Source organism: Delphinus delphis, chromosome 18, assembly GCF_949987515.2.
Source record: "Delphinus delphis chromosome 18, mDelDel1.2, whole genome shotgun sequence".
NCBI classification, from domain to species: Eukaryota; Metazoa; Chordata; class Mammalia; order Artiodactyla; family Delphinidae; genus Delphinus; species Delphinus delphis.
This window is the reverse complement of record NC_082700.1, coordinates 9,040,316-9,061,061: the sequence shown is the minus strand read 5'-3', so window position 1 is coordinate 9,061,061 and position 20,746 is coordinate 9,040,316. Positions and strand designations below refer to the sequence as shown.

At 34.4% G+C, this 20,746-nt stretch overlaps 1 protein-coding gene across 6 annotated transcripts in view; it reads right to left on the bottom strand.

Annotated features, from left to right (window-relative positions):
* The window catches only part of PDS5B (PDS5 cohesin associated factor B), a 197,080-nt gene that overhangs the window by 70,225 nt on the left and 106,109 nt on the right, over positions 1 to 20,746 (bottom strand). For all 6 annotated transcript variants that reach the window (XM_069540023.1, XM_059996004.1, XM_059996005.2 and 3 more), the window contains 6 exons: positions 19,673 to 19,786; positions 13,550 to 13,631; positions 10,177 to 10,225; positions 7,773 to 7,912; positions 6,118 to 6,233; positions 568 to 673 (listed from right to left, as the gene is read on the bottom strand). In XM_069540023.1, coding sequence (XP_069396124.1) covers positions 568 to 673; positions 6,118 to 6,233; positions 7,773 to 7,912; positions 10,177 to 10,225; positions 13,550 to 13,631; positions 19,673 to 19,786 — 607 coding nt within the window. The remainder of the gene's footprint in view (positions 1 to 567; positions 674 to 6,117; positions 6,234 to 7,772; positions 7,913 to 10,176; positions 10,226 to 13,549; positions 13,632 to 19,672; positions 19,787 to 20,746) is intronic.

Below are 20,746 nucleotides of genomic sequence, written 5' to 3'. Positions count from 1 at the left end.
AAAACACTGAGAAAAATGCTTATAATTTATTATGGGAAAACAGTCAAGATATGAAATTGTATTTTCAGTCTGATCTCAACTATATAAAAGTGTACATTTTTCTAAAGATTAAAAGGAAACAAAATATATTTATGAATGATAGGCTTCTCAATGTTTTCTTCTTTATTAGTTTATATTTTCAATGTTATCAACAATTAACTGATATCTTTGTAATCAGTAAAAGGTAGTAGTATATTTTAGCTAACAAAGTAACACATAAAACAGACTTTAAAATTTTGGTTCTTCCTGTGGTAGGGGTAAGCAAGTTCTTTGTTTACTAATGAAAGCTTCAAATTATAATCCTTAATATAATTAATACTAGGTTATATTATACAATTTAAACCTGAGAATATTTAGCTTACATGTTAGAATAAACATGCAATTTCAAAATTACCTAAAAATGATTAAGAAAATTTTACTTCAGGTTCTATAAACCTAAAGAAGCAAATCTCAAGTCCAAAAAATCCAAACTATATATGTTTAACAATTGTCTAATTAGGCATTTAATTTCACCTTAAGCATATTTACCTTAAGCAGTTCAAGACCTGCCCTGATGGCTTGATCAGTTGGAACACCCTCATCTTCATCATCTGCAGTTCCATCTATTGACTTGTTCACTTGCTTTATAAGAGCACTAAAGCATGAAAAAAAAATTTTTTTTTCATTTTTTTAACTCTTCTATTAGCAATGTCTAAGAAAAATAATCCTGAATATTTTCTATATAGACCACAACTAAACCACATAAAATTTGATACAGCTGTTGCCCAACCATTATGGCAAAACAGAAAGTTATAGTAAATATAGCTTCTTTTTGAAATGATATTTTCCTTTGTCCATTCAAATGAGGTCAAAATGTTACCTGATTTGCTGTTTATTAATGCTATATTTTTATTCTTGTATTTTCCGTGTAAAGTTTATGCCTAAACATGTGAATGATAATAGATGTTTTCTAACTATCTAAAGTTCGTTATTACTCCAGTAAGTAGAAAAACGTACATTGAAATAAAGGATAAATGGCAACATTAAGCACTTTCAAACCATCTAGCAAATATTACTGTGTCTGGGACTGTTATAAAAGCCAGAAAGGCCTCCTCCTGAAAGGTGTAAAAATGCCACATAACAGACACACAATAAATCCTCACTAGAACATTCAGAATATATCAAAAAGGAAACACAATGTTTTGAAATTTTCTTCTAAAAACAAGCTTATGTAATTTTAAAATAATTATTTGTAATGCACTGTCTATTATCGAAAATAATCATTCACTCTGGTAGGTATTTGTTCTTTTTACAAAAAAACAAGTAATAGACACCAGGTTAGAGACATAATACATATCAAAATATAAGAAAATTCAATTATTCAATGTTCCTTAAAATGTTTAGTAGATCTACATTTCTACAAAAACATTATGTACTCAAATCTAAGGTCAAGCTACAAGTCAAATATACCTGTCTTCCTTGCAGCATCCTCTTAAATTTATCATTCCCTTAACAATTAGTATCTTTGAGGATGTTTTGTCCTTTTCTGCCCATTTTCCCTGATTAACTGATTCTCACAGCTCCAACCACCCCAAATAAAAATCTTCAGCCTGAATCCTCTTCCCATATTTTCATCAATCCCAAGGTTTCATTTTTACCTAGATGTACCATAGGAATGAAAAATACCATATATCCAAAATTAAATTCATTATTTTCTTCCATGAGTAAGAGCATGAAGCTCTCAAGTCTAGCGAGGGAAGGCCAAAGGCCAAAAATAAGCAAACAAATACATTAAAATCAGGGAACAATAGGACTAGAAAGAAGGCCAAGACAAGAAGACAAGACCCTTGGTTAACCAGGGCAGTCAGGAAAGGCATTCCTGAAGAGGTACAATTGAGCTAGTAACCAAAGAACAAGAGCCAGTGATATTAAAAAATCTATGAGGAAAAAGCATCAACCTGGAAAACCAAAGAGAATCAACTGAAAAACTATTACAAAATACTGATAGTTCAGTGAGGTGACACCAATAAAACACTAAAAATCGACTGTGCTGTTCTGTATTAGCCAAAGCCACCTAAAAAATACAGGCGGGTGAGGGGTAGAAGAAATCTATTTATAATGACAAGCCAAAATAACTAGGAATAAAAAGTTTTAGGGGCTTCTCTGATGGCACAGTGGTTAAGAATCCGCCTGCCAATGCAGGGGACACGGGTTCAAGCCCTGGTCCAGGAAGATCCCACATGCCGCAGAGTAACTAAGCCCGTGCGCCACAACTACTGAGCCTGTGCTCTAGAGCCTGCGAGCCACAACTACTGAGCCCTCGTGCCACAACTACTGAACCCTGCGCGCCTAGAGCCGGTGCTCCACAACAAAAGAAGCCACCGCAATGAGAAGCCCGCGCACGGCAACAAAGAGTAGTCCCCGCTCACCACAACTAGAGAAAGCCCACGTGCAGCAACGAAGACCCAACACAGCCAATAAATAAATAAATGAATGAATAAACTTATTATAAAAAGTTTTAAATGCACAGAATCTGTACATAACTTCTGAAATTATATTAAGGGAGCATAAAGATTTGAAAAAATCAAGACAAGCATGGAAACACAGAATTACACAAATGGTGTTTTTCACTACATCTCGGAGGAACACAACTTGGTGTAGGACAAGATTCAACAGACACATTCTATAGCTCATCTGGAAAAATTAATTAATGTTTGGGAACATCTAGTACATTTTAGGGGAGGAGGGATGAAAGAATTTTCTCAGTGAGATAAAAATGTATCATAAAAGCCTCAAAAGACAAAGAAACCAAGGCAAAAATCCAGTAAGACCCCAAATGTAAGAATTTATGCTATAATGAGGGAACATCTCGAATCAAATGGGAAGGAATCAATTTTTCAATAAATGGAGCTGATACAACTAGCTATCAGGATTTTAAAAAAGGATGGATCTCTATCTCCACCTTACAACGAAATGAGTTCCAGACCAATTAAAGACTAAATGTAAAAAACATAACCATCTGATATGATACCAAAGGCAGAAAGAAATCATAAAGGAAACAAATAATAGATTATATAATTTAATATTTATTAATGTCAAGCACAAATTTAAAAGGTAATCAAACTGTGTTACTAGCCTTACTTTATAAAGCATTCATATAATCAATAAGACAATTCCTCTAAGCCACTCACAGAAGAATAAGAAGAAACACAATTAGCCAAGAAACACATAGGGAAAAAATGTTCAATTTTATTCCCAATTTTTTGTTTTTTTAAAAAAATAGTACCATCATTCACCTATAAAAAGGTAAAGACTGAAAAGGTTAAGTCACTATCAGGAAGAGTTAGGTGAATTGGACACTCATTGACTACTGGTGGGGAACAAGAGTGGAATCTTTCTGCAGTGTGGTGGCTAAAGCAAGAGGGCGCTGGAGCCAGACTTCCTCAGTTTAAATGCCGCTAGCTATTTCCCAGCAGTGGGAAAGTTACTCAAACACCTGTGTAGCTCACTGTTCCTTACCTGTAAAATGGGAATAAAAATATTTCTTGACTTATAAAGTTAAGAAGTAAGTTAAAACACGTAAAACACAGAGAATCAGCCCAGGCACATTATAAGCACTAATGGCTACTACCTGTTACTATTATTTATGTTTGAACACTTCTTCTGTAACACCATGACCTACTAACTGCTAAAGTCAAAGACCTGTTTTGGTCCTCAGTCTTTCTGTTCATCACACATATTACTGCTGGAAACTTTTTCTATCTTAAGTTTCAAAATACTGCAATAACCTGGTTTTCTTACCTTTCTGTAATTTTTCTACTGTTAAAAAAAATTTCAAGGTTCTGTCCATGATCTTTTGACCTTTTTAACTTTTTTCTACATAATCTTGCTCAGGGAACTATCTATTCTCACAGTTTCACTTTAAATTTAATTTGCCTTGATTAAAAAAAAATTGCGTCCAAATAAGCAGCGCATCCTTTCTTACCAGCTCCTTTCATTCTTTTCATGGTAATACTATTCATCATCTGGACTTGACCCCGTATACTTGTGACTCCTCCCTTTTATTCCCCATTTCCAGTAAGATGACCCATTTTTTACGTTGTTCTTTTAAAACCTTCCTCAAATATGTTCTTTCCCTTCCATCCCACTACCACCATCCACAGACAATTATAACAACACCTTAGCAGTCTATCTTTTTGACTTCCCTCCTCCTATCCATCATCAATCATTCCTGGTTCTCAACAGAGCAAAGAACAAAGTAAAAGCTCTAAAGTTAGATCTTATAGCCTTTCCACAATCTGATCCCAAATGCTTTTTTTTTTTTTTGTGGTACACGGGCCTCTCACTGTTGTGGCCTCTCCCGTTGCGGAGCACAGGCTCCGGACGCGCAGGCTCAGCGGCCATGGCTCACGGGCCCAGCCGCTCCGCGGCATGTGGGATCTTCCCCGACCGGGGCACGAACCCATGTCCCCTGCATCGGCAGGCGGACTCTCAACCACTGCGCCACCAGGGAAGCCCCCCAAATGCTTTTTTAGAATCACCTCATAACACTGTTACACTTCTCCATATTGTACTTTAAATAGATGGCAATCATTTTCTAAATATCCTTGTTCTTTCCTATCCCAGTTAGCTTGGCTTATATTAATCTCAATACCTAGAATACTCCTCCCATTTCTGTAGAAATACAATCTTACCCCATTCTTCCTCTTAGGTCAAATACTACCCCCTTTGACAAATCTTCTTTCAGTCCTCTGAACACTATCTGCACCAATTTTATAGAACTATAATATAATTTCCTGATTAAAACTCTCTATTCCCTTACTCAACAGAAGGTTGATGAAAAGCAGAAAATATGCTTTGCCAATATCTAACTAGCATCACTTCAAATATATTGTAGCAGGCATGGGATTATTTATTCAATTAATGAATTTCAGTCTGATTCAGATTCTTCCTTGTACTAATATAGAGGTTCTGGTTTTTTGTTCTGTTTCCTTTTGTTTTTCAAACTGAAGAACCCTTTCTTCAAATGAAAAATGATGCAAGAGAAGTCCAAAGTGACAAATGGGCATCCAAAGTAGGGTCTGTCTCCCTACTCTATGGAGGGTCACAAGTGAAAAGCTACACCCTATGCCCTCAAAAAAAAAAAAAAAAAAAAAACCCAAAGGGGCTTTACTGAGTACAGAGTGTACCATTATTATTATTTATTTTAGAATCCAATAAAGCTCTGAAAGGTACTACTGATCACAAATAAATCAGTGTGCTATATATATATTTTATAAGTACTTTCTTTTTTCAACCAGTTGAAAGATTTAAGAAAAACCAATTAAAAAAAAAAAGAAACGGGGACTTCACTGGCGGTGCAGTGGTTAAGACTCTGTACTTCCAATGCAAGGGGCACAGGTTCGATCCCTGGACAGGGAACTAAGATCCCGCATGCCACATGGTGCAGACAAAAATAAATTAATTAATTAATTAAAATAAAAACTAAAAAGAAATAAATAAATAGAAAAGAAAAGAGCTCTTCCCACATTTTACAAAACCAAGTACAGATATAAATAGAAAGTATTTTCCAAGATATCACAGTCAGGTGATAAAGTTTCAAACCTGAAACTTTAAATGAAGGTTGTTTTAAAAATAACATTTTCAGTTCTCAGATATCTGTGAAAATGCATCATATGTTGTTTTACAACATATTCACTTAGTTTTCTTTTCCTGAGAACAGAACTGCAATTTGTTTCTATTAGTTAACCTATGCAAGCTAACTAACTAGTATACTAGTAACAGACAAAAACTAGGCTTGGATTGACAAATTCTCATCCAAGTTGAAAGAGTACCTAAATTAAAATATATAACAAGAAAAACTAAATACATACATATATATATACAGAGGAGTGTATGTATATATACAAACATATACATATATATGAATAGATCTATTTACAGATATCTACAGATTAGGGTATAGCCATTATGTATATACATAAACCTATATTATGAGTGCCTTACTCAATAATGAGCGCAGGTACCCAATAATGACTGACTACTAAAGCATGAATGAATTAATAGTAATGAAAATTCAATATTTTAATATACAAATACCTGATAGATTCAGTATCTATGTGCACAGGTGCTATCCTCTCCAAGAGAAACTTGATCATTTCCAGAAAAGGATTTGTAGGCTGTTTGGGGTTGCCCAACTTCTTAGTTATTTCTCGCTGTAATGTAGATTTTTAAAATATTAAAAAAGTATTTTTATATAATTCATTACATTAAAATGTTAAGAACCTATAATAATTAAAACCACATAGTATTGGTGCTGGAATAAACAAATCAATAGGAATAGACTAAGAATTTAGCATAGAAGAAAGGTAATATTTCAAGTAGGTAGGAAAAAGGTAGATTATTCAATATATTGTTATACTGAAATACCTGAACAGACATTTAGAATAAAAGCAGAGTTATATCCCTATCTCACACCTTACACCAAAAATATTCCAAAATGATGAAAACAAATACGAAAGAATAAAACCAAGGGTCAGTGGATATACAAACTTCAACAAGCAAAATTATTAGGGGAGTCCATTAAAACTACAGATTCCTGGGTCTCATTGTGAAGATTCTCATTTAGTCAACCTGGCGTAGAGCCAAAAATCATCTTTTTTAAAAAAGAATTTAGGATGATGCATGGGCAACAGATTAAGAAATACTGACATCAGGGACTTCCCTGGTGGCGCACTGGTTAAGACTTTGTGCTCCCAATGCAGGGGGCCCGGGTTCAATCCCTGGTCGGGGAACTAGATCCTACATGCATGCCGCAACTAAAAGTTCGCCTGCCACATCTAAGGAGCCTTCAAGCCGCAACTAAGGAGCCCGCGTGCTGCAACTAAGACTGAGCACAACGTAAATAAATAAATAAATAAATATTAAAAAAAAATACTGACATCAGTAAACATTTTCATTGACCTGCAACAGAATGGGATTCCATAAGCAGGACTCCAAAGACAAAAACCTTGAGGAGACTGCTGATAGACTTAGCGAGATAACAAAACTATAGTATGTAAAGGACATCATAAACAAAATGAAAAGGGAAAACTACAACAGATAGAAAACTATATCTGCAGCTTAATTAACATACAGTGCCATGACATACTAACAAATGAGATAAAGATAAATATTCCAGAAAAATAGGCAAAGACTAAAAAACACACAATTTACAAAAGAAATAAGAATAGCTAATATACTGAAGGAGAAAAAATGGTCAGATGACTAGCAACCAATTTTACAAATCCTATCAAAATAATGATGTTTTTGTTTGAGTTTTGCTTGTTCCCAACAGTGATAACTGGCCAATAATGAATTTATCCTAAAGAAATGAAATCAAGACTGTGTAAAATTACTTAGCTATAAAGATTAAGTATTCTTTACATTAATCAAAAACTGGGAAAAAATTTAAATGTGTAACACAAGTGGGCCGTTCAATAAATTATGGTACACGTATTCAATGGTGTGCTATGTTGCTACTAAATATAATACTGCAAAAGACTAATTAACGAGAAAGTAAAATGTACGAAGATACATGTATAATATAAACATACACCATAATATTAACCACTGTCTCTATAGAGGAATTACAGTTTAATTGTATTGTTATTTTTGTGATATTTTCTAAATTTTACTTAACAAATTACAAAAGGGGACAAAAAAGATTTGGAGGTTTCTCCAAACATGAGCTCTTTTTAAATTTCTCTCCTTACCACACAACCTTCAGCCTGTTTGCAGGAGCATGTTGGACTAACAAGTACTTCTAACTGTTTTCTTATTTTCTCATCATCTTCTAACACCTGTGTGAATTTCTTCATGAAATCCTGAGCCTTACCAGGATCTGGCAAATTTCCTTAAATTAAATTAAAATTCAATTAAAATACAATTTTAGAAATTTATCAAAATAATAAATGAGATCAACATTTTTCATTCCTTTTATTACTTTGATGAATAATCCTAACTTACAAATTTAATTTAATGCGATAAAAATTGTAGAGCACCTTCAATAATAAATTTTCACAAATAAAAATCTGTTTCCTAGAAACATAAAATAAGATCATTGTGAAGGACCATCTATGCAGAGAAAGACCAAACTGGCTATTTCTAAATAACTCCTTATAATACTTAAAGGCATTACATGTCTACCTGAGTAATACCAATTTTATTACTATCCCTTGAGCTTGTTGTATACATTGTTCTTTTGCAATTCAGAGTAAGAGATGAAGATCAATCAGTTTTACCTAGAAGAAACCATTTTCCTGTACTGCACTGTTTACTGTTAAACCATCCAGAGATAATGCACACACGCACGCATGCTACTTGGCACCAACACATGCTGAGCAACACGTTCCAGGTGTTACTGCTGGGTAGGCCATTATCACATGAGAAAGGATGAGTTCTTGTAGAATCATAGATGAGTTTTATACTACTCTTCTAATACATCATGTATCAAAACACTTATGAAAGCTAATAAAATATTCATCCTAGAATCTTTTTCTGGCTACTCACAACTGTGAGGGAGAACAAGACTAGGTAGGATCCTTCTAATAACAGAAATTATAATATAGAACCATGGACTCTAATAAAAGTAGTAGAAGTGTGTTGAATCTTAAAATACGAATACAGTAAATGCAGTCTTCAAGTTCATATACAACTCTGAAATTCCATTTTAACTCTTGGCTAGATGACTGAATATAGTAAGAACAAATTTTCCTCCTAACTACTTGACTGTATGACATTTCCATATTTCTAGAATACAAAAATTCTACTGTACTGTTTGTCAACAGTTTTGGAAAATGTCACTTTACAGCCCCTCCATAACATATAGGCATCATATTAAAGGCTACAATAAAGCATACCATTTAAGAAACAAAACAAAAAGAAGTGAAATGGGGATAGAGGGAGGGGGAGGGAGAGAGAGAGGAGGGAAGGACAGAGATGGAGACAGGGAGGGAGGGAAAAACAACAACAGAAAACCCCTTTAATTCAGGATTCTACAAACGTACTAGACCATGGAACTCTTTTTTCTGATGATACTATTAACACCTGCAGGATACTGGCATTCTTCACAACAGAATTTGGGAAATACTGTACTTGTTGTAAGAAAATGGATAGGGGGTTAAAAAAAGAAAGAATATAGGAGACGATCTCCTTTAGGGGACAGTGTCTGCAGCCAAACAACCAGAGAAATAGTTGTTAAAAAGCAATAGCACAAAATCACTTGCTTTAAGTTATCCAAAGGGACTGAAAACTAATTTATGTTTAACTGCTCAGGACTAAAAGACATTTTGGTCTTTTTGGGAAATTTCTACTCATGCTAAAACTTCTATCACTTAGTCTAATACCCAGTGAATTAGGTTACTGATCTCTTTGGTGTCTTAGCATTACTTCCACACACATCTCGGAATATTTGTTAATATCTCAAAAATCCGTCTAAGAACTCTTCATTACTACCACATGGAAGCTCAGTAGAAGCATTCCTCCAGGTGTTCCTGATTTTCCCTCCATCCATATGCTATACACAGTGATCCCTGAGGTGAGAGGAAAAGCAAATGACCTACAAAAACCGCTACTTTTTCCTACCCCTGCCCTGAACAAAGGAGATGTGCTACACAATCCTTTAGTATTTACTGTTAAAGGCAATTAAATAACATTTTATTTAAAATCACTGAAAGTAAAAAAGCAAATTAACTTTTTTTTCAAAGAAGCTCTCTTGTAGTTATTAGGTATATCTTTCATTGTAAATTTTGACTCAGGATGAAATTAGCTTCAGATAGATTCACATTAGACCAAGCAATACCAAAGCACACATGCAGTTTTTAACAGCAAGGTTACGCAGTAATTTGAATGTATTCTCAAAAATAAATTTATGTAATAAAACCCAGCTTTTGCTCGTATCAACACACAAAATAATCCTGTGTAGTATGCAAAATAAATGAAAATCAGGAAAAAAAAGGAAAGCTGGGAGTGTTGGGGGGAAAAAAAAATCAATCAAAAAACTTTAATATTTTCCTATATTATCATAGCTTAAAATGGAACTCCAAGAAACACTTTATATTATCCGAAAGAAATGTTTCAAATAAACCTTAAAGTTTACATATATTTGAAATAACTTACTTGTAATAACCATCACTTTTGAAAATATGGCCTTGACACTGGCATCTGTCTGTAAATCACACAAAAAAATGCAAAATTAGAACCTCCTGTACCAAGTATACCACACTAAAACAAGATGTAAATAATAAGGGAAATGGGGAGAGGGTAGGGGTATATGTAAACTCTGTACTTTCTGCTCATTTTTCTGTAAACCCAAAACTACTCTTTTAAAAAAGTCTTTTAATTTTAAACAATTAGTAAATAGCAAAAAAAAAAAAATCTCCTAACAATAATCTTCACTGTATTCTTCAGAAAGTTAAGTAAGTAAAGTTAAGTTAACCCATTCATGCTCTCGGCCCACGCCCTGACCACCACTATACGCTCCTTCTTTGGCCATGTTTAAACTCCAGATGAACCGAATGAAAGGTAGAAGTGAAGTCATACTCCACTGTCGTTGCCTCTTCCCTTGTCCTGTTTTGTCAGCCTCCAAAACAAAAACAGATGACTGCTACATCAACCTTTTGGGACACAGAGATATTTTGTTTTTCTTAAGTACTCAAAGAACAGGACAACTAAGTTTAAAAAAGGAAACTAATCTGGAAATGTTGGGTTTCACATTTTTAGCCTATCTCAAACAAAAAGTTGACAATTAAGTATATAATTCTGATTGAACTGAGGTATTCCTAAAATCGTTAACCCTGAGGATTATAAGGCATAGTCATGAAGCCACTGGGGAGACACTGGATGAAGACAATGAAGATGCCACTGACAGGTACAAAAATTTTCCAAGAGTGCTAGTTATTTGTTGCATCAGGGTAGTATTTCAGTGAATGAATGTGTTCATCACATTGTGCTGCACGTAATACACTCTGTAAAGTCACATGTATAAAAGATGTTTCTAAGAATACTAGTTATTCATTCCATCAGGTGTTACTAAAAAAAAAAGTCCCTGAGCAACTCTGCATAAAATACTGAGCTAGAGAAACATTGGGGTGAAAGCAACAAATCAAAAAATAAACAAATAAACTGTCCCTATTGAGAAGGAGCTTTCTAAAAGGAAGGAGAGACAAAGAATAATAGAATAGCATACAAGAGCTAATTCCCAAATATTTGGAACTTAATAGATCTGACTAGAAACATAAGATTTCTATTGTTTTTCAATTTGGGGGGAAAGAGGTGGTGCTGGCCTTACTAGAAGTTGATCCACATGAAAAAGAAACATCACCAACAAAGTACAATACTGCAGGGCTTCCCTGGTGGCGGCGCAGTGGTTGGGAGTCCACCTGCCGATGCAGGGGATGCGGGTTCGTGCCCTGGTCCGGGAAGATCCCACATGCCGCGGAGTGGCTGGCCCCGTGGGCCATGGCCCCTGAGCCTGCGCATCCGGAGCCTGTGCTCCGCAACAGGAGAGGCCACCAACAGTGAGAGGCCCACGTACCGCAAAAAAAAAAAAAAAAGTACAATACTGCAAACTACAGAGTCACTTTGAGTGACACTGAGCAAATCAATTTAGTTACATGAAGTAGAAGAGCTACATTACTAAGAAAGAATAAAAACTATCTTAATCAGAAGGAATAATGAGGAAGCCAATGAAACATGTACTGATTATTATATCTAAGAGTCTTCCTGGTAAAATAGGCAGAATTATAAAAGTTAAACACAGCTTTGTATTTTTTTTCTAACTTTATAATATCTACTACAATTCTCAGTATAAAGTGAATATTAAGTAATAAGAGACTATGAATTCTCCTTTCACTAGAATTCCACTTTAGAGTACTATCCTCCTCCATTCTGTTTCTTCTTCATCCCCCACCACACATGAATGAGAATTCCCTCTTTGATTTGGATAACTTGTTAATTATTTTAAGATAATTTAAGGGAAAATACCACAAAGTGGAAGGGAATAAAACATTGTAACTGAATTGAGATTGTATTTTATTTCATGTAGACTGAACAGGAATGTCATGAGACCCTCCCAAGTTTTTATGAACAGGCAAAGGACAGAAGCCCCCACTAAATAAAATTTAAAGGGACAGTGAGAGTCAAAAGCAAAGTTATTTTTGGTTACCGTCTCATACATCACACTGTTCAACATATGATCTACACACTTATGCTATTCAGCTGCTAATGACTTCAATAATGCCTAAAATCAGGAATAATTTTATACACATGCAAATAAGAACATTCTTGCAACTTTACCTAAAGGAAGTAAATTAACAAGTCTCTAGGTGGCAAAAAAGGGCACTTTAACCAGAGCTTATTATCTGAAACACATCAACACTGCATTATAACACTGACTAACACACGTTTATTTGGTTGAAACACACTAACTTAACTGGGATTTTCCAATTTTCCTCCTTCGCACAGAACGTACTGAAATAGCAGAATCTCTAAAACTAGTTTTAAGTCATTGACTATAAGGAAAAACTTCTTCTAGCAGGTTCAATATACTCAGGAATCACAGAAGGTTAAATTATGTTCAATAAACCATAAACAAAGAGGTCATTGTTAGCCTATAAAACAAAAATACTACTCAGTTGTAAGCTTCAATCAGGCAAACAAGTGGTATGAAATGCCTTATTACTAGTGATTTAGAGGTTAAGAAAAAAGTGAGGTCACTAAAAACCACTCAAACAACTACTGTTAGCTTACTGATTTTTAGGGCAAATGGCAAGATTTACACCTAGGAAAACTGGAAATTTTCTCCCCTTAGATGAAACAACTCCATTCTGTTGACCTCTGTCCTATGAACATGAGGTGTATGTCGGGGGGGGGGGTGGGGTGGGGGGTGGTCCACTGTGCTTGAAAAAGAAACAAAAAATAACACTACACTGTTTTCCCTGGATGCAATTTAAAATGACCAGGCACACTGATTTTTAGATGAATTATACTTTTTATAGGCCTACATACAACATTCTCAAACAACATCAACTGGATGAATAACCACCATTAAATTATAATTATGAAGACCAGGTAATACATTAAAATTACCATATTAATTATAAGTAAAAATATCATGATACTAAACTATAATTACATGATATTAAAACTTTCTATAACCACAAGACTATATAAAGATGATGGGAGCATTTCAGTGTAGCAACATTAAGTGTAATTTTACTGTTTTCTATGCTTTCAATAATGCTGAGTTATTGTTTTGGTTTTATTTTTTTAATTTTAAAGCTACCAAAAAAGGCTTCATTCTGTGTACACAGAAGCACATTCTCCTTCCTGTTGGGTATCACCTTTTGCAGATATAGTAAATTTAAATTTTTCTAAGCAATAAGTTTCTTAAAAATTTCAGTGTTCTAAGTTAGAGATCATAGGTTCTAGAGTCAGAAGTGTTCCACACAGAAATAGCTGTTCAACACTAGCAAAAATGTTGATAACTTACTTTGGGTTGCTTAATTAAGTCAAGCAAATCCTTTACTTGATGTCGGAGCAGATTTTGACATTTCCACATTTCATTCAGTGCTCTGAAAAACACATACATAAATTTAAATAACAAAACGGGATAAACATCCTTCCAGAATATCCCAACCATGTTAATTTTTTCTAGGAGTTCAAATTACAAATGGAGATGACAGAGAAGGGTAAAATTTACAGGACTAAGCAACCGATGATACATGAAGAGAAAGAGAGAAGTCAAATATAAGAGATAATAACATTTGAAGAGATGGCTATATCAAAAGAAAGGGATTAGTGGTGGTTGTTTTTCTTTTGTATAAAAATAGTGAAAATCTATCATTAACTGGAACATGTTTGTAGGCAAGGGCATAGCAATGAACTGCAGAGATTACAAACTTAAGAAATAAAGCAATATTTAATGGAGTAAGGTCTTGTATTCAATAGCAGGCCGGATGAAAAGGAATAAAAGACACAAACGGAAAAGACTGAGCCCTGAGAGAACGGAGATACTTTTTCCTGAAACAAAAATATTATAATTTTACATTATATTATATACTTTTATTTATAAGTAATATTTATAAATTACATTATATGTATATAAGTGAACATTCATTTTATATGGCAAAAATTTTGATCACCATAACACTTCTATTGTTCTCAGGCAGAAATTTAAATCTAAAAAAAATTATATAGGTACTCAAAAAAATATACATAAATCACAGACAGCAGTTAATGTTATTTAAATATTAAGTTATAGAATATCAGAACCACTCACATTTAAAATTTTAAAAAGGAAATTTTCCAAAACCAAATAATACTTCTCATTGTTTTCAATTATCTATACTTCTATTAACCTCCATTATCACACATATGAAGCACTGCCATAAGAGTAATTTAATATAGAAGCATATAAAACCATATAAAAACACACTTTTTCTTTTGATAGACAAGGCAATTGTTTAATATTTTCACCCTCCTCAGCAGTATGTTTTAAAAATATCTTTGTATTTTTTAAAGGAGACAAATTAGCTTAAATTTGGACAATTCCTTCATAGTAGTCCCTTCAACATGGTACTGGCAAAACAACAGTACTGGGGCATTTTCATCTTGAAATAGCTAAACTTTACTGTCTTCCAGTTACTAAAGTTCCACAAAGTTTAACTGGCACACTTTACGAATGTAAACATTAAAACAAAAATGACCATTATCCAGAGGACTGTAAATAATTTTCAAAGAAACAGAGTAGTCATCTGTGAAATTACTTGTGAACTCCAAAGTCAATGAATTCTCTCCTTACCTATACATTTTATCACTACTTAAAACTTCTGAAAGCCCTGGATTTTGAAACTTGCTTTCACTTAAAGCAGAAAAATAAAGCAGAAATTATCTTATTTATTAACTTAAAGATGAAATCTTAAGCAATTCTAAAGCTTATTATAAACTATCATGGCTATAGCTTAAATCAAAAAGTGACCATCACTGACTAAGAATTTGTATTATAACATTCAGGGGGAGCATCCTCTTGAGCATTTCAATTAAATTATATTAAGCAGCAAAGACAATTTGTCCTTGTGCTTTGCCTTTCTAAACAGTACTTAAGGAAAAAAAGTTGTACTAGTAGAAGCAGTATTACTACAATAGGAAGAAAAATATCCATTTATTTAACATTAGCCTGAATTCCAGCTCTGTCACTAAATAAACGTGAAAAATCTGGATAGAGCCTGGATACTCTTCCATTTGTTAAGTGACATTTTAAGTAGACAACTAGTTCCCTCACTATGGCTTCTTGTTTGCACCAACATACCACAGGTTTGCGTCAGTTCAAAGAAACAAACGACTACCATTGGGCTGCAGTCAGAAACCTGTCCAAATGTTGAAGAGAAACTCTCCTCCAACCTTCTATTCCCAACTGGCAAATTACCCATCAGACTCCACAGTTCAAAACTATCTAGATGAGAGCCTGATCAATGAAAGAGAAGATCACAACCAGGACACCTGATACTACCACTTACTCTTGTCACTGACAGTTGTTCTGGGGAACTTGGGGGAGGTAGAAATACACACCATGATCAGACAGTACCCAAGCTTGCCTCTATTCTCCTTTCCAGTAATCAGTATACTTACAGTTAACCTAGGGACTTACCCAAAAGTGGGTACACATCAAAAAGTCTAAAATATAGGAAGTATTTTGTCTTCCCCAAAAGAACACAGATATAGAATAAAATATATGGCTCTTTCAGTAAATAAGAAAAATCCTTACCAAACAAGTTCTTAGCAGGAACCCACCTGCCAAGCAGCTACTTTATTTTTTTTTATTTTTTATTTTTTTTGCTGTACGCGGGCCTCTCACCGTTGTGGCCTCTCCCATTGCGGAGCACAGGCTCTGGACGCGCAGGCTCAGCGGCCATGGCTCAGGAGCCTAGCCGCTCTGCGGCATGTGGGATCTTCCTGGACTGGGGCACGAACCCGTGTCCCCTGCATCGGCAGGCGGACGCTCAACCACTGCGCCACCAGGGAAGCCCCCTAAGCAGCTATTTTAAAGTACTTTTCAAACTAATTAGAGGTCACAAAAATTCAAATGACTTTCTGGGCTAGAATGGTAATGTAAATGAATGAAGTAGGACAGGTGTTATAATACAGAGTATTATATACAGAGGACTGTGGTGAAATTAGAAACATTAAGTAAAACATCAATATTATTAGTATTCAGGCCAATGAAAAAAATGAGAAAAAATGTGACCCCCAAAAGATTGGCAAAAAATAAGATGCCTGATAATGTTTTGGAGTAAGAGTATAAATTAGTATAATCATATTGGGAAATAATTTGACTAGTTTATAATGCTGAAAATGTGCATCCTCAGCAATTCCAGTCATAGCTGTATACCAGTGATCCTAAACCCTGGTTACCCATTACAATCTCCAGAAACGCTTTCCTAAAAACCCCAATGCCCACACTACACTCCAGACAAAATTAAATGACGATCTCTGAGGATGAGATTCATGTGTCAGTATTTTTTAAACCTCTCCACGTGATTCCAATGTGCAGCCAAATTTGAGAACCATTCATAACCATACGTTAGAGAAACCCTTGCACGTGTATACTAAATTGAAAAATGTTCACAGTAGTACTATTTGTATTATTAAAAAAATGGAAAGACACAAATGTCCATTCTTTGCACTGACTCAGATTTGCAATGCCAAGATGATGGAATAAAACTGTGGTTTAATGACAAAGTAATTCAGTACCACAGTGAAAATGAATGACCCACAAGCTATACATATAGAGTAGATGAAGCTTAGGAACGTAATAGAGTGGCGTGAAAAAACAAGTCACAGAAGAGTATACCCACAATTATTCCGTTTTCATAAAGTTCAAAAACAAGCAAAAATTAAAAATATATTATTAAGGGATACATACATACATATGATAAAACTTTTTTAAAAGGAAATGAGAAACACAAAATTAAAGCTAGTGGTTTCCTCTGGGAGGAAGATAGGAGGATGAAAGAGAGAAGTGTTCACAAGTTGGGTGGTAGATTCATACATAGTTTTATTTTATTACTATGCTTCAAAGCTCATGATTTGTGTGCATTAAATACTTCAGGATAATAAGTGTAAAGACTTTTGGAGAAAATAATCACAGATAAATGTAAAGTTAAAGTGTAAGTAATAAAATGTTAAGAAGCATTAGGTGTATAGTTGGTCACTTAATTCCAAGAAGTTGATTAAAATAAAAAGTAATTTTAAAAACATTATCTCTCTCTCTCTCTAAGTATTTTAACTTAAAAGAGATAAATACTCATTCACTCACCAACCATTTCTGTAGAATCAATTGATCCACAGATTGGAAATTACTTTCAGCTTTTCCATGACATTATCTTCCAGTATATCTCCTATGTCACCATTTTTTCTTTTTAATTCAATCAAATGGACTTGTCATTTAAGTGATGAATGATATCTGATAAAAATATTTAGTTTTGAAACTGCTATTTATGTTTTGTGTATTCTATTTTCAATTATTTTTTATTTTCTTTTCCACTTCTGGTATTAAGGTTTTCATTAATTTTTTGCTCCTATGGGTTTAGAAGTTATACATTCGAATTCTATTTTTTTAGGGGTGACTCAAAGTTTTAATATGCACACTTGATTCATGGTCTAATTAATCAACATGTCTGTCCTCACTCTTATATGACAAAAGAACATTAGAACACTTTACCTGCCATCTTAACATGTTGTTATCTGACAGGGTCTACCCTGGCATGGGGCAGGGTATCCCAGGGACTCTCAAGAGAGTTCACATATCATTGCAGTGGTGTACACTGGCACAATATCAGCCTAGATGATAACCTACTTTTTAATCCAGACCCCAACCCCTTGTAAAGAAAATTTTATCCTATTCCTTCCTTCTGGATTCAATTTCCTTTTTTATTCTTTAGTAATTTTTTCAAGTAGGATTTATGAGTGGTGAACTCTCATTTTTTGCTTGCAAGTGTCTTTAATTCACTTTTACTCCTGAATGACAGTTGAACCGAGTCAAGGAGTCCAGATTGGATGTGATTTAAATAGGTTGTTTCAAATGGGATATATACATATCCTATCTCATCCATTCTAAGAGGCCATCAACTGCACCATGAAGAAAAGGATGCATTACAATTCCACAGATGCTAGCATATGAAAATTTTATGTTTTACAATTAATTATAGAGGTAACATATTTTACTATACGCAGTGGAAAAAGAATGAGCTTTGGAACCAGGAAGAACTGAGTTCAAATTCTGGCTTTGGGGCTTCCCTGGTGGCGCAGTGCTTGAGAGTCCGCCTGCCGATGCAGGGGACACGGGTTCGTGCCCCGGTCCGGGAGGATCCCACATGCCGCGGAGCGGCTGGGCCCGTGAGCCGTGGCCGCTGAGCCTGCGCGTCCGGAGCCTGTGCTCCGCAACGGGAGAGGCCACAGCAGTGAGAGGCCCACGTACCGCAAAAAAAAAAAAAAAATTCTGGCTTTGTCTCTTATTACTTGTGTGATTTTGTGCAAGTTCATTGATCTCTGTGGGATTCAGCTCATCATGTGTAAAACAGAAAAAAAAATCATTTATACTGGGAGTTTCCAAGCTTTTCCTATAAAAGGCCAGAAAGTAAATATTATAAGCTTTGTGGGTCATAAGGTCCCTGTTGAAACTACTCAACTCTGCCAATTGTAGCAGAAAAGCAGCCACAGTTAACACATATTCCTGTGCCTGAAGTACAGTGGGTATCAAGAAATGTACATTTCTCCCCCTACAACCCTTTTTCTCAACATTCCTATGAAAGATATAAATAGCATACATAATAATTTCCATGTGGGAAGTGCAGTTAAAAGTCCCATTAAGCTGTGGTAGGAATGAAAATTATATACAGCTCCGTATACTTCTAATTTCTGAATATTTAATCCCCATTAGCTGGGGATTAAGTTACACATTCACTGGAATACTGATGATCTAAACTTTCTGAAACCTAGAGCATATCCATCTCTAGGCCTCAATTTCCTAAGCCTCAGTACGATTCAATTAGCAATGCCTCTCCCATGTCCAAAATGCCAATTCCCTACAAAGCCATACAAAAGCACTTTCTGAATGAAACATGGTCATAAAAATGTATTTGTGCTTACCTTTATATCAAACTATAACACCATGTTGAGGCTATGCAGCACAAAAATATGTATCCTACTGCCCTACTCTATAATTCAAATCAGTATCAGGTGAAAATAAGAAAGTACTAATTTCACAATATGGACCTTTCTAATGCCTTAAGGAATACAAACAAAAACAAAAGGTACATCAGCATTTCTTGAGACAACAATATGAAAATCTGGAGAGAGAAAAACTAAATCCTAAAAGATTCCATGTCAATCAGCTCTGTTTTTTAATTAGTTACAAAAATCCTTGTTAATCTCATGTTAATAGCAGTACTTTCTGAAAAAATATCCTATCCAAGTATTTTATTGTGTCTGACCATTTAAACAATGTTTGCATTACATAAATTGTTGACATTTAAAAATACAGTTGTTTTCTTTTCCATAAAATCCAACATACTGCAAAAGACGGAAAGAACAGAGTTTAACATTTGAAACATACTTCACAGCATTTAAATCCAGTGTGGCATACAAATAATATAAGCATTTCATCCGTTCTGTAGTTTCCAAATTGTGGGGGACCATGTATTGAGCAAAGATCCGTTCAACAAGCAATCTACGAAAAAACATAAAGTACTGTATTAATTTCTTTAAATGTACGTATTAAATATGTATGTAAATTTCCAAAACACATAAAGAACACATATAAAAGAGCTTCTTCTTTCTGAGTAGAGATGAGATTTCCAAATCAAAGATTTCTTTCTATACGAAGAAGAGCCAAAGAAAAAATTTTAGCTGGATGTACTGGAAACAGTCCTATACCTAACTAAGATTAACTACTTCTGCATGACCTTGGCAAGTTATATACCAGGGACTCAATTTCATTGGCTAAATAATAAAGGGTTAAAAAACTACACCAGAACCTTCCAAGTGACAAATTCTAAACATCTATAAGTTAACCATAAAGAAATGTTTAAGATTCTTGACTTTTTGTAGTGATCATCATGAAAAGAGACCTAGATAAAAGTAAAAAAAAGAAAAAAAGGAGAAAAGAAAAATTAAATGGTGGGGGGTGGGCAATGAAACCATAATGCAAATCTCTGTGCACTGATGCCACACGCTCAAAAAGCTTAAAAACGTCAATTTTCTAAAAATAATAACTATAAAGTCTCTTAGATAATATCAACCTAAGATACTCAGTTTCTGCTTCCCATACCTCTTAAAATTGTAAGATGTCCTACTGGTTCTTAATTTTCTCATTCTCACCTGTTAATAAGCAAGATCATTTGGACCCCACTAAAAATTCATCAAATCAATGCAGACTGCAAGCAGAATTTACAGTTCTACTAACTACTAAATCGCTAGGTTCCATATAAGATCTAACCTTACACACTGGAATAGAAAAATACAAAGATTATATTCAGATAATGTGTTTTTATATAAATTTATAAACTAGTTTTTTTAGCCTTGAGTAGGAATTGTTTGTATTTAAAATGTCTAAATCCAAAGGTTGTATACTTATTTTAATTTTATTTGAAAAAATGAATGTGAATCCTTATAACACAATTATCTATGA